Source organism: Centroberyx gerrardi, chromosome 18 (genome assembly GCF_048128805.1).
Source record: "Centroberyx gerrardi isolate f3 chromosome 18, fCenGer3.hap1.cur.20231027, whole genome shotgun sequence".
NCBI lineage: Eukaryota > Metazoa > Chordata > Actinopteri > Beryciformes > Berycidae > Centroberyx > Centroberyx gerrardi.
Genome location: NC_136014.1, coordinates 10,948,211 through 10,963,085, shown reverse-complemented (window position 1 = coordinate 10,963,085; position 14,875 = coordinate 10,948,211). Strand labels below are relative to the sequence as shown.

The following is a 14,875-nucleotide window of genomic DNA, read 5'->3' as shown; positions in this document are numbered from 1 at the left end:
GTGTAACGAAGGCGCACTTCATTACCAATCCTTTGCACTATTTGCACATTTATATTGTACACTTGATTTATTGAGTGGTTTGCACAGCATAGTTTGCACAACATAATTTGCACAGTAGCATTTGCACAGCATTAATAATTGCACAGTCATGATTTAAAGTATTTTATTGAATATATATTTTACTAAACATTTTAAGTTGTTTGTGAGTTATTTTATCTTGTCCTGCTGGATCAGCTACTCAGCATGGGCAACGATAAGCTCCACCTGTAGAAGCAAACAAATGTTCAGTACTTAACCTGACATGAAATAGGTTTTCATTGTTTGGTTGAATGTCATGATTTGGCATGGGCAAGTGCAGTATAACTTAAGTGCAATATTGGTGCAATGTAAGGGTTTTAATTGTTGGTTCATGCAATCACTTACCTGTGCTGTCTTGTCTGTGTTCCAGGGTGTCTGAGTATTATATATATATATATATATATATATATATACATATATATATTTATTAATATTAGTTCCGGGAGGGACCATGTGATGGGATAGTAGAGGGGGGTGTTGTTGTGTGTGTGAACTAAAATGTATATTGTTTATATGTTGCAATATTTATTTATTGTTTGAGAGCAACATCTGTTAAACTGTACAGTATGTTATTCAATATGTAGAATGGCATTTTAAAGGGGAAGTGTAGAATATTGTTGAATGTCATTAAGTACACCCCTATAGTTGGTAGCATCCAGGTAATTACCTGTGGCAGGGTATAAAAGGCTGCCAGTGTTTATCTGACTCTGCTGTTGGTAGGACCCTGGAGAGCTGCTCACAGCCATGCCTCTCACTTATGTCAAACTAGTTTTGTTTTTGTCTTATGTCATTTTTGTGGGTGAATAAACACCTTTTGGTTCACCGTACCACCGCCTCTTTTGCTGTGAATCCAGCTGCTAATCAGGTCAAACCTAACAAACGTAGTTTTTCAGTTCCGTTCAGTGCTTGCAAGGTGACTGAGGAAGAATATCATTACTTCTTTCTTACAAAGCCTTTGTAAATATATGCCTCTAAACAAATTACCTTATTTCTGCTGTCACTGAAAGTTTATGGCTCTCAGAATATGGAGGTGGAAGATGTGGCAAGTTAACCTCAAAGAAATCATGGTAATTAGAGCCAGTGTACTGTATAGTAATTTGTTATGAGTTAGCAACAAGCTAACTGACTATATACTTACCTAGCTCTGTTGAACTGCAATGACAATTAAGCCATTTATTTTTTTTACATTACTTGATCTGATATAACATTGAATAACACGTATATAGATATGACACCAGTTACAATCTTTCTGTATTTTCAGTTTTGCAAGAAAAGTTCCTTCAAAGATCATCTCAAGGAAACACCCTAACTTACCTTTAGCCTCTGGTGTGTGTTTATACATGGTGGCTGGGTTCAGTGAGGGCCGAGTGTGTGTACTCCACACTGCAGGGGTGTCAAACCATGTCCCATGGTGGGTCGAGAGTATGCAGGTTTTCATTGAACCAAAGACTACACCAGGTGATTACACTGATTAGTTCCCCTTGTTGGGATGAGGATGTGTTAAAAAGCCTGGTGTAGTGTGTTTGGTTGGAATGAAACCCTGCAGACTCTTGGCCCTCCATGGCACATGGGTTGACACCCCTGCCCTACTGTGTGGGACTCCCCACCCTGTACCTCCTGCTATATTGGTCCCCTTCAATGTGTGACTGACTATTTCACACAAGGCACAGAGCCATGTGCATAAATTATAAAGGCTTTTGAATTCCATTACAGATGTAAAAATCTTTTTTGCATACTTGGAAATGGGCTACTATCTGGATTGGCAGAGGTTCCAGTGTATCAGCTACAGCAAGCCTTTTCAAACTTTTTCATGACAAAGACCCCTACATCAATGCACTTGTCTCAGGAATATATGAGAAGATTTTTGTTGTCTGTCTATTCTGTAGGTGGGGAGATACTAGTGGAAAGTGAAACCTCTGATGCGAATTGGCTAGTAGTTTCGCTGAAACTAGTTTAGGTGAAACCAGTTAAATTTCAAAGTGCTTGGCTGGGGAAGGCCAGTTGGTGTTGAAGTAGTTGTTAATTGTTGGGAGTGGCTAGGGTTGGCTATTGTAACTACCTTTCCTAGTTAACTGCTTTCCTACTTAACTGCTTTCCTGTCTGCTACACTGTGTCTCTCTCCCATCCCTGTAACATCAGCTCATAGACCCCGTAGACATGGCACTATTTTCAGGTGTAGGAACTCATGTAATCTTATTTACCCAATTTGCACCAGCAGTCCTTCTCTTACTATTGCTGATTCTGGAGCTGACAATCGGCAGTTAAGAAAACTGAGACCATCTCAGCCCATTCTCTATCTCAATCCCTCCACTTTCTGGCCCTCACTGAGACCTGGATCATACCTGAAAATACTGCCACCCCAGCATCCCTCTCTGCTGCTTATTCTTTTTCTCACACCCCCAGAGCCTCTGGCCATGGGGGAGGCACTGGACTCCTCATTTCACCCAAGTGGACTTACACTGTCATTCCTCTTTCACACCTCTCAATCCTCTCTCTTGTCCTCTTCTCCTTCTTTTCTGAGGATGGCACTCCACTCATTCTTCTGGGTGACATCCAGCCAGAGAAATTGCAATCCCTGGCCTTCCTTAACTTTTTCTCATCTTTTGACCTCACCCTTTCTCAATCTCCTCCGACTCACAAGGCAGGGAACCTGCTTGACCTGATCTTCACCAGATCCTGCTGCACCTCCAACCTTACTGATACCTTCCTGTATCTGACCATCACTTTAAAACCTTCTCCCTTCCCATCTCACCTCCCACTCAACATCCACTCATACTATCACCACCCGGCACAACCTAAAAACTCTCTCACCTACCTCGCTCTCTTCTGCTGTCCTTTCCTCACTTCCCGCAGCTGAGCAGTTCTCTCTCTCCTGTCCACTGAGGAGGCCTCCACTACTCTTCTATCCTCTTTCCACCTTTCCATCTTGACTCTCTCTGCCCACTAACCACTAAACCAGCTCGATCCTCTCCACCTGCTCCTTGGCTGTCTGAATCTCTGCAAACTCATAGAACAGAGCTTCGGGCAGCTGAGAGGAAATGGAGAAAATCGCAGCGCCCTGACAATCTCGCTGCCTACCACCTTCTCCTCTCCAACTTCACCTCTGCTGTGTCAACAGTAAAGACTTCGTTCTTCATTACTGAAAACGTCTTCTGCCTCCAACCCCAGTAAACTGTTTTTCACCATCTCCTCCCTCCGTAAGCCACCCTCCCCTCCCTCTTCCCTCTCAGCTGATGATTTTGTCACCTACTTTGCTAAGAAGGTGGATGACATCAGCTGCTCCTTCCATCATCCGGCCACTAGCAAAACTATTCCCTACTCCAAACCTGCTGCTCTGCCCCTTGTCCCTGGGCTTGCTTCCTTCTCTACCCTCTACCCAGAAGATGTCCTCACACTTGCCAGGTCTAACCGAGCCACCACCTGCCCCCTGGTCCTATCCCTTCTACTCTTCTCCAAACCATCTCCACCGACATCATTCCCTTCCTCGCTGCCCTTATCAATTCCTCCCTGTCCTCAGGCCTTGTTCCGGCTGCGTCAGCCGGAACAAGATGCACAAGAAGCAATTACAGTGTGTGATTGTGTGAAGGCTGTTTTTTTTGTCAAGAGCCAAGAAACCTATCACCTACCTCCTTGCTTTAGTTGCAGCTCCACATTGTGTTTCCTTGTCAATATTCTAAATTCTTACCTTTCTTTCTCCACCCCCTACTTTTGACAAGTATTTTCCCCAAGGCATAACATAACAACCTGAATGTTGACTTTCCTTTACCTTTCCTGACCACTGTAAAATGGAATTAGGGCCAACCTAATGTATAGCCTTGCTTCAAGTGTACAAGTACAAGCATATCAAAAAGATACAAAGTTTGCATCACTACTCAAGGGCATTTTTTACATTTAATATTTGCTTTTTTTCATCATAGTCGTGTCACTAACTCTTGAATGAGAACACATACTGACATAAACATCTTGTGCAAAGGGGAGAAGGGGAGGAAGGCCTGTTCCTGACTAAGTATATGGTTCTTATGTGCATACAAGGAGGCAAAAGGCTTTGCAGCAGGCCTTACAACAGTTATATTTCTTACTAGCACATTATTCATTATTTCTAGATAGTTCATGCTTTGTGAAGTAGTACATTCATGATTTAATTGTTTTTCTTTAGAAAACTATACAATTTTTCCTCTGATTCATTTGTTTGAATAAGATAGAAAAAAAAAAGAACAAATGGAGAGTATTGAAAATCTCGAAATTTCGAACAATTACAACAAAAGAACATTTAGAGAACTAGAAGGGCACTCGGAGAGCGCAGACCTCCGCCAAGGTTCGTGCTATTATTGCTTGTTTGTCAGTCGGATTCGGATCCGCTCCAAAATTTAATGGGTTCTTCCTTGGCCCATGCTACACCCTTCCACGAAGTTTCATGAAAATCGGGCCAGTAGTTTTTCCGTAATCCTGCTGACAGACAGACAAACAAACAGACAAACGAACAAACGGCACCGAAAACATAACCTCCTTGGCGGAGGTAATAATACAACAAATAATGGTACAATGCCTTCTTTGATAGATTTACAGGTGTGAAGCAGATATACAAGTGTGCATGGTGAGCTATTCACATTCAGCTAAATGGAGCAAGTCAGAATAGCAATGTTTTATCCCCTACTCGCACAGTGACTCATGTTAGAAATGCTGTTTACTGAGGTGTTCTTGTGAGAATCCTGTCTCACAAACTCCTCAAACCATTATTCTCATGGCTTGGGGGTAAATATGCTTCCTGAGTCTATTGGTGCCAGAGCATGTGAGTGGCCATACATTAACCTGACCTAACCTTATTCAAACAAATTAATCAGAGGAAAAATCGTATAGTTTTCTAAAGAAAAACAATTAAATCATGAATCTACTACTTCACAAAGCATGAACTATCTAAAAATAATGAATAATGCGCTAGTAAGAAATATAACTGTTGTAAGGCCTGCTGCAAAGCCTTTTGCCTTCTTGTATGCACATAAGAACCATATACTTAGTCAGGAACAGGCCTTCCTCCCCTTCTCCCCTTTGCACAAGATGTTTATGTCAGTATGTGTTCTCATTCAAGAGTTAGTGACACGACTCTGATGAAAAAAAGCAAACATGAAATGTAAAAAATGCCCTTGAGTAGTGATGCAAACTTTGTATCTTTTTGATATGCTTGTACTTGTACACTTGAAGCAAGGCTATACATTAGGTTGGCCCTAATTCCATCTTACAGTGGTCAGGAAAGGTAAAGGAAAGTCAACAATCAGGTTGTTACATGTTATGCCTTGGGGAAAATATTTGTCAAAAGTAGGGGGTGGAGGGTCTCTGGAGAAAGAAAGGTAAGAATTTAGAATATAGACAAGGAAACACAATGTGGAGCTGCAACTAAAGCAAGGAGGTAGGTGATAGGTCTCTTGGCTCTTGACAAAAAACAGCCTTCATTTGTAGGGATATGTAATCACTTGATTATGTTTTCTTATGTGTATGACAACCGATGAGCAAAACAAAATACATTTAACTTAATTGTTTTATTTGGAAAAGTAGGATAAGACTATGCAAAGTTAAAAAGTTTGAAAAGTTCTTTGGCTGTCTATTTGTGTTACACTTTACAAGATAGAGAAAGTTCATTAAAAGGAAAAAAAGAAACTTTTGTGAGATAGTTTTTCAGTTGGTAATTTGTTAATGTTAAAAAATGAACCATTTAAACATTTGTATACTTTTGTGATAGCAAGAGTGAACAATATATAGGTTTTATGACATAATAGATAGATATTTTCCTACTCTGGTTACTTTTGTACAATATTAGCATATGAACATTTACCATTGAATTTAGACATTTCCATTTGTTATTCCAGACATTTTTTCTACTGAGTGATCATGGCTGAGTACAAGCTAGAGGTGACAACAGGTGACATGACACATGCAGGAACATTTGACTACATATTTGTCACCTTAATCGGAACTGAGGGAGAGAGTGAGCGTACAGAGTTGGACAACTATGGCATTGATTTTACAGCTGGGAAGGTAAGTTGAATCCAAGTGTTGAGCATTGCTCATTAAGAAGGTCTTAAATTAGGTTTAGGACAATACAAAAATTTCTTTTCTTTTGTTTGTATGTTACTGTATGTGTGCGGGAGAGGATGGAATTTGTCGCCGTGTAGTGATTACTTGGAATACATGCACCATTTAACTGCAGCCTTGCATCATGATGGTTGATGGATGGTAATTTTACGACCCTACCTGAACCCTTCTCCCCAGACAGGGACCTATACTGTGAAAACTGCTTTGTCTCTGGGGAAACTTCTACTGGTCAAGGTGGAGAAAGATCCCTATTTGTCTCTCCCAGCAAACGAGTGGTTCTGCTCCAAAATAGTGGTGACCACTCCAGAGGAAGAAGTCATCCTTTTCCCCTGTAACAGATGGGTGTCCAGGGGGGAACATGTCGAGCTCAGAGGAGGGAAAGGTCTGCTTTAAATATACACAAAAAGGATTAGGATATCTCTTCTGCTCAAAATTCCTGTTAATGTTTAAATATATTAGTTATGTAATTTATAATGTGACTAATTTTGTGTCCATATTGTTATCCTGAACTTCTCAGCCATGAAGGCATGTGAGGAGGAGCATCCCCTACTGATTGACCACCGTAAACAAGAGCTGAAACTTAAAAGCTGCTTGTACCAGTGAGTTTTTCATGTGCACAATGTGTACCTAGACCTGCAGTTAAACTCTCAGAAGCCTATCTAGACAAATCTTTACATGCTGTTATTTTTGCTTTCTGTGTTTTAGATGGGGGGTGAATGCTGAGGGACTGCCCCACATCAACAATTTCAAAGATGGCTCTGACCTCCCAGCTGAAATCCGCTTTTCCATGTCCAAATCATATGAATTACTTTATACAAAGAAAATGATGTGAGTTTATATTGATATTTAAGTTGGAGCACCACCTGGTTCCAATATAGTCACATCCCTTACCCTTTTTAAGCCAAAAAAACTACATTGAAATGGTAATGTTTAATCATCTGCATTGTCCTTGCCCTTTTATAATCTTTCTTACCCCTAACTCAGGTCTGCTGAATTAAAGTTTAAGGGACTGACAGGATCTACTGAACAGTGGGAAAACATTGAGGCCATGAAAAAGGTTTTCTGGTTCAACAAGACTTCGATCTCAGGTAGAAGTTTCCAATAGTGTTGCAGGTTAACCCACTGCAACATTCTCATTATCATGGTTTCATAATAATTATAGATTACTATTTATCATTTATATGGCAGCTAAGCAGTAGTTAAACCTGACTGTTGGACATACGTCCATAGCGGAATGAAAAATAAATCCTAGAAATTGTCTTCCCTTAAAGGTCCCATATCATGTAAAACTGGATTTCCCTTGCCTCTTTGATTATGCAGGAGTTGGATGTGCTATCATATTGTGAAAGTATTAAAACGCACGGTAGCCAACTAAATCCACATAATCCATATTAGAAAACCGAGCCTCTGAAGGAGCCGTTTGGACTTCCGTAACTTTGTGGCGTCACAAAGGTTCACTCATTATCATTTTTGTAAGAAATAATAGACTAACAAAGCGGTTGTCATTGTTTATTACCGGAGAGTTTTCCCTGCCTCTCGCTGCTGCCGGCTCTGTGGTGTCTCACATTTCACTCTTGAAACGGTTAGCCAATCAGAACAGAGGGGTCGTTAATATTGATGAGCCTTAAAGACACAGCAACCGAAACAGCCTGTTCTTGGTAAGGCTCAGAGAGATACTGGAAAATGAACGTGTAAAAATGGATTGAGAGTGTTTTTACATGACACCACACAAACAGCTTTGAATGGACCTCAAGACATAAAATAAAACATATAGCCTACTGTAGGTAGGGCTTTTCTCAACCTTTCTTATACCACCATCTATGATCCTCATAAATTCATAGTGGCTACACAATTTAACTAATAATATGAAGCTTAGTGCTCTCGCTACTAAGTGGGGAAAAAATGTAATCCTGCCATTCTCAGTTAGATTAGTATCTAGCTAACCATTAAAGTTCAAACTAGCCATACTAGCCTGTTGTTATCTAGGTAAGCTGGTTAGCTAGTCTGCTGATCTTCAAAAATTATGAATGCCATGGTAATGAGTGAATGAAAGAAAATAAGTAGTTACCATTCATATTTTGTGTTTATATTTTGAACACAGTTCCTTCTTTGCCTAAACTGTTGAAAAACTGTGGTTCTTTGGCTCGTCCCATTGCGGTTTAAGTTAACTAACTTTTTGGTTTTATAATACGGTAATTACATAACTTACATTTATTTACAGTGTACTGTAAATAAATCAACTAACCATTTTGCATTACATCCACTTTTGATAAAGCCATGTATCCATTTCTCTGGCTGTTGTTCCTCACTATTTTCATCACTTTATTAGACATGAGAAAAATGTATCTGACATCAACTGCCATCCTTCCAGAGTATGTCTCAGAGCATTGGGGGGAAGATGACTTTTATGGATTCCAGTTTCTGAATGCAACCAACCCCAATGTGATCCAGCGCTGCTTGGAGCTTCCCTCGAACTTTCCAGTCACAGAGGAGATGGTGAAGCCCTTCCTGGAAGATGGAAGCTCTCTGCAGATGGAAATGGAGGTATGGAAGAAGAGTGCCTTAAGATGCTTGATAACAGTTGTCTTTGGAGACAATTTGTAGGTTTAAACCTACACTTGTGTGGCAGTGAGACGACCCTGAGTCTTGTAAGGTCTATGACTCTTGAACACTGATGGTTTGGATAACGGTTTGACTGCTTGATGTTCTCTTTGTTTAACATTAAATTTTATTTTTCCTGCATGTGGGGAATGGATCACTTCCATTTGTTGTAATTCTTTTTTTGTCTTATATTGTTCTTTAATCTATTTGTGACTCCCATAACAGAAAGGCAATATATTCCTTTGTGACTACAAGAGGATGGATGGGTTACCCACAAGGATGTATAACGGTAAACCTCTGCCTCTGACTGCTGGGCTCGGCTTGTTCTACATGAACCCAGAGAACAAACTGATGCCAATCGCAATCCAGGTATTTCACTGATGCAGTGAATCAATGCCTGTATTCATACTGTATATATTCAAATAGTAATACTCATATAGAATCATTTGTCAAATCACCAATAGTGTATATATACTATCCTTTCATAAAAGTCTAATTAGCCATTGTATGAAAAATATATATTTTTTTTAATCTTTTTGACATTTCAGCTGCATCAACAACCCTCTGAGCAGAACCCCATTTTTCTGCCCAGTGACCCAGAGAGCGACTGGATGCTAGCCAAGATGTTTCTGAAAAATGCAGATACCATGCAATATGAGGCTGTTTATCACCTCATGAACACTCATTATCTGGCAGAAGCCTTTACTGTTGCCACTCTTCGCAACTTCCCCGCGATTCATCCCCTCTACAAGGTATGATCCCGTAGCAGAGATCATGGATCTAGTTCAGTTGTTATTCTCTGGTCCTATGTTATGTGATCTGAACATGACATTGCACTCAGTTTCCAAGTACAACTTGTGGGACCATATTTGTAAAGTTTTTAGGAATAAGGGAACAAATCTTGGATGACTGATCTAGTCAAATGAGAACTTAAATATGAAGAGGACGTCTAGAGATGATGGTTACTGGGGTGTGTTTGTGAGAGTCCTGTTCAGTCTTGGAAGTAAAGACTGTTCTTGAGTCCACTGGTGCTGGAATGTTGTGGTGCCAGATGTTAAGGAAGTAAACAGTCCATGGTTTGGGTGGGTGGTGTTGCTGATGATCCTGTGGGCATCATCTTCCTCCTACACCACTTGTATGGGTGGGAGTGAGGACCCAGTGATGCATTGGACTGACTCGTCACACTCAGTGATTAGGCCCACAGTGGTTGTGTCATTAGCAAACTTAATAATGGTGGTGGAGACATGCATAGCAACACAGTCATCAGTGAGTACAGAGTACAGCAGTGGGCTGAGTACGACCCTGAGTAAAGTCACCAGTCCTGACAGTCATTTGTCACAATGTCAGAGATTTCTCAGGGGCGAATTCACAAAAGGATTGTGCGGCTTTTGCTGACGCTAAACCTGTGCAAATAAGACAAAAAGAAACCGTCTAATTCACAAAGCACTCGCAAAGGGAGAAATGCCCCGCTAACTGCGCTGCCACGCAAATAGCGTCTCGGTGCTCCTGTGCTATTTGCACGTATTTAAATTAGGTAATATGCATACATTTGGCGCAAAACTGGCCCCTTTCTATGCAAATGAGCCCAATTCACAAAGGTCGGCGCTAATTGCCACACGCAGTTAGAGTGAAATTATTAGCGTCTTCAGAGAGTTGGTGGTAACTGAAGCGCATTTATAAGGGGTGTCACGCCTAGACTTTATCACTTGTTGATTTAACTGAGAATTGAATTGAATTGACCTTACAAATGTCTCTGCAACAATTCCACCTTTGTGTGACCTAAAAAATAAGATTGTCTGTAAATACAGTCTGTAAATAATATTTTGACATTATTATTATTATTACTATAGAACTTTAACACAGATTGCTTCACAAACGAAAGCAAATAAATCAGTACAACCAAACAATCAATACAACTCAATTTCTCACTCTGAAAATATTTTCACTTATCTCACTAGTCAGCACAGTGGGCTTTATTTTGGCCTAAAGATTCAGCACCATGGACAGCCCCGCTCAAACTCATTTACAGTATTACCTCAGCCAAGGAGGTTATGTTTTCAGTGCCGTTCGTTTGTGTGTGTGTTTGTCTGTCTGTCAGCAGGATTACGGAAAAACTACTGGCCCGATTTTCATGAAACTTCGTGGAAGGGTGTAGCATGGGCCAAGGAAGAACCCATTACATTTTGGAGCGGATCCGTATATTGGTTGCGCTTGCACATTTGCATATCATAGAAGACTGGATTGGCCTTGGCGGAGGTCTGCGCTCGCGAGTGCCCTTCTAGTTTATTTCTGGATGCAGTGAGATGCAATGACAAACAAAGGATGCAGTGACAGGATGCAATTGTGTCATGAAAAATAAATTAATAAAGCTCCCCTACATTCTCCTTTGTTCTCCGCTTCAAATCATGCCATCTTCGTTTGCAGTCTGAAGGTGCGTTTGGAAACACCAACAGCACTGACAGACTGGGATATTAAATCCCAAATATGGTTTCTCGCAGTCCCGGTTAAATTTCTTGCCTGGAGTCTCCGTCAGGACTTGCAGCTCACAGTCTGAAAATTTAAGTTTTATCTTTCTCTCTGCCATTGTCCTGCCTATTGTGTTCTTGGCGCAAAGCCAACATTTATACTTTGCCATATCGATAATTGCAGTCAGACGTAAAACAGGGGCAAATTGCGATCAGACGCAAAACAGGGGCAAATTGCGCTCAGTTGCAACAGGTTATGGGCGTGTTTGCGCTGGCATATCATTAGCGCAATATCTTTTGTGAATCGGTCCTTGAGACGGAGCAAATAGCAGTTGCAAATGAGACGCAAATCATGGTGCTATTAGCGGCCGCAATCCATTCTTTGTGAATTCGCCCCTCAGTGTGGTGTTTAATGTTAGTGTGCCAAGTTTAGAGATCCATTTCTGAATGTGATTTATGGTATGAGGCCATTGAATGCTTAACGCTAGTCCATAAAAGGCGTTCTTGCTTACTTTTTTTTCATGTGTCAGGCCCAGATTGAGGGCAGTGAAAATTGCATACTCTGTTGATCTTTGGGGGCAGTATTTAAATTGTTGAGGGTTCAGTGTGTCTGGGATGTTAGCCTTGATGACGGTTGCTCTTCATGCACTTTATGATTACTGGTTTGAGAGCGGCAGGGTGACAATCATTGAGACTTGTTAATGCTATTAGTTTCGGCAGATTGCGTGTTTCAACCCTTTCCAGGGTCTTTTTCACATTGTCTGTGGTCACAGACTGTTGCCAGAGTCATGGCCTTCCTGGCATTGCGTTGCTGGCCTAAAAGTGTGTGTAGAGGTTGCTGAGCTCACCTGTAAGAGAGGCATCAGTGTCTTAAGCGCAGGTCTTCTTACTATAGTGACTGATGGTCTGGATGCCATGCAATATGCAGTGGGGGTGGTTTTCCCATGAAGTGGATTTCTATTTCTAGAGCATCTGTGGCACCATCGCCGGATCTGGCTGACTTGTGTGCTTTCAGCAGGGAGCAAATCTCCACTGCTGATTCTGCCTCCTCTGCCCACACTTTAATCAGTTTGAAAGCTAGTTTGACCCATTTTATTAATTGTCTGTAATCAGGACACAGATGTAGTTAGGTATGGCTTTGTGGCCATCAGGGTGTCCAAAATGTCTGCTCTTGTAGGACAAGAGGTGATGGAAGAATGTGATGGAAGAATTTAGGAGGAACCAAACAAGTTTGTTTGGTTGAAGCCTTCTGTGAAAACACCCTCAGGATGCACTGCCTGTTGTTTGCTAATCGCACCATAGAGATGTTTGAGTCCTTCGTTAGCATTAACATTTGGGGGAATGTACGTTGTTATGATGATAATGTTGGGCAACTCTAAGTCAGGTGGTCCATGATGCTGGCTGTGTTTGGACATAATACTTCATTTCTGTAATTTAAGAGCAAAAAAAAATAACACTCCTGTTCTACATTACTATATGTATAGTATGTTATAATTGATCACTGTGTAAAATATGAATTTAGCTGTAGCATAAATCCTAAATTGATTTTTAATGTAATTTAATTTGTATTGTTCTCTCTGTTGCCTGTACAGCTGCTGATCCCACACTTCCGTTACACCCTCCAAATAAACACTATTGGCCGCAATGTTCTTGTGGGACCAGATGGATCTTTAACCTCAGTATGAATCTTTGACACCCATATTTTTGAATATTCAGAACTTAAACCTTAAACTCCAATTACAATATCGTGAGCAAGAGATTCTGCCAAATCTAATGTAGTCTCATGCTAATTGTGTAGAGTTCTCTTGGACCAGAGGGGCTGAACGAGATCATGAGAAGGGCTCTCTCTGAAACGACCTACAGCTCCCTCTGTCCGCCAGAAGACATCGCTGCACGAGGACTGGAGTCGATCCCCAACTTCTACTACAGAGATGATGGACTGAAGCTGTGGGGCATCATCAACAGGTCACAAAATAAAATAAAATCATGTCATGAAATATAGCTATTGTCCATAACCCTTACTTGAACAGGTAGTCAAGTAAGGATAGAGTAATAATCTATTCTTTTTTTTATAGCAAGAGCTTGCGAGAATAGTTGCAGAGGGAGGAAAGGTTACATCTGTCACAGGGTCACACTTCTTGTACTGCTGCCCCTATCTATTCAGTGTCTGGAAAATGTTAGTTGGCTGGCACAAAGATTATATAGGGAATTCAAGAAATTAGCTTTTATGAGAATCAGTAAATTACAAAGCTCTTGATGCTCACACTGCTGTCTGTATGTATTTGAAATTTTAAGTAAGTAAATGTGTAATTCACTGGCTGATTTGAGTTAATTACAAAAAATAATAATAACAACCACAATTTCAAAACACTGATTTCAAATCTTAACATCCTTTGTGCTTCCTCTCCAGCTTTGTTGAGGCAATGGTGGAGTACTATTATCCTACAGATTGTGAGGTGTGTAGCGACTCGGAGCTCCAGGCATGGATCAATGAGATATTCACCCATGGCTTCTTAGGAAACAGAAGCTCAGGTCATTTATTTATGTTTGAGTCGTATAATTGTGTAAACAGCAAATCTATCTAAATGTACATACAGACATAAAGATTTACTATTATAAAATGATTGATGATGACGGTGACACCAACAGGGATTCCTTCATGCTTTCACACTGTGGAGGAAGTGATCAAGTTCATCACCATGGTGATCTTCACAGTGTCTGCTCAACATGCTGCAGTCAACAATGGGCAGGTGAGACAATTAAGAATTGGGGGAAAAAAGATTGCTTTATGAATTCAAACAAATTTGATTATAGATCAGGGTCATCAAACATATGGCACATGTGCAAGATCAGCAGGATATCAACTGAGCAATAAAGTGATGAAAACATGACATTTCTAATATCGTTTTATATAATTTTTATGTAATGTTTAATTTTACATCTATTGTCTTTAAAGTGGGTTTCAGTTAAAGATGGGCCCACAACCCCAAAAGAAATGGACAGACCTGCAATAGATACTGAAACATCTCTCTTAATTTTAGTACGACTACCACAGCTGGATGCCCAACAGCTCTCTCCTGATGCGCGAAGCTCCTCCAACCACTAAGGGGCAGTCTAGCATGAAGACAATTATGGAGACACTCCCAAATGTTGGAGAGACAGTCCACTTTATGGCAGCGCTTTGGCTGCTTGCCAGCAAATTCAGCGATGTTGTAAGTTTGGCAGGCATGAATGAATACACACTCTGGCCTAGCGTGACTAATCCATTTAGAACTGCCTTGAGACCTTGTATCCTAAACAGTCTGCTGTGTCAGTGGTCAGTCATGTTTTCTCTGTTTTTTCTGTGTCTTTTTTGGCAGGTTCTTCTGGGTACATATCCTGAAGAACGCTTTGATGAGCCTGCCCCCAAGCAGATGATTAAGGAATTTCAAGCAGAGTTGTCCTACCTCAGTGAGGCTATTGCAAAGAGGAACTCAAAGCTTGCAGTGCCCTACAACTACTTAAACCCTGCTGAAATAGAGAACAGTATATCTATCTAAATAAGTCTGTTGGGACAGTAAAACATGGCTTAATTTCTGCTAAACCTGCATTCAAGGCCTTTGCAAACATCTTCTGAATTTTTTGCCCCTTGATTTTCTTTTTTC

The 14,875-nt window shown here is 40.7% G+C and overlaps 1 protein-coding gene across 1 annotated transcript; it reads left to right on the top strand.

Annotated features, from left to right (window-relative positions):
• The first annotated feature begins 5,961 nt into the window (after nucleotides 1–5,961).
• Nucleotides 5,962–14,770, top strand: LOC139924698 (hydroperoxide isomerase ALOXE3-like). Its single transcript, XM_071915803.2, has 14 exons — nucleotides 5,962–6,112; nucleotides 6,347–6,547; nucleotides 6,683–6,764; nucleotides 6,871–6,993; nucleotides 7,150–7,253; nucleotides 8,537–8,709; nucleotides 8,992–9,135; nucleotides 9,315–9,518; nucleotides 12,824–12,910; nucleotides 13,030–13,196; nucleotides 13,642–13,763; nucleotides 13,881–13,981; nucleotides 14,273–14,443; nucleotides 14,591–14,770. The coding sequence occupies exons 1-14, from the start codon at nucleotides 5,962–5,964 to the stop codon at nucleotides 14,768–14,770; spliced, it is 2,010 nt and encodes a 669-aa protein (XP_071771904.2).
• Nucleotides 14,771–14,875: the final 105 nt, after the last annotated feature.

Coding starts and splice junctions, on each gene's coding strand:
- LOC139924698 (XM_071915803.2), top strand. CDS start 5,962: ATGGCTGAGTACAAGCTAGAGGTGACAACAGGTGACATGACACATGCA. Junction 7,254..8,536: donor CAACAAGACTTCGATCTCAG/GTAGAAGTTTCC, acceptor CCATCCTTCCAG/AGTATGTCTCAGAGCATTGG. Junction 13,764..13,880: donor CTTAGGAAACAGAAGCTCAG/GTCATTTATTTA, acceptor TGACACCAACAG/GGATTCCTTCATGCTTTCAC.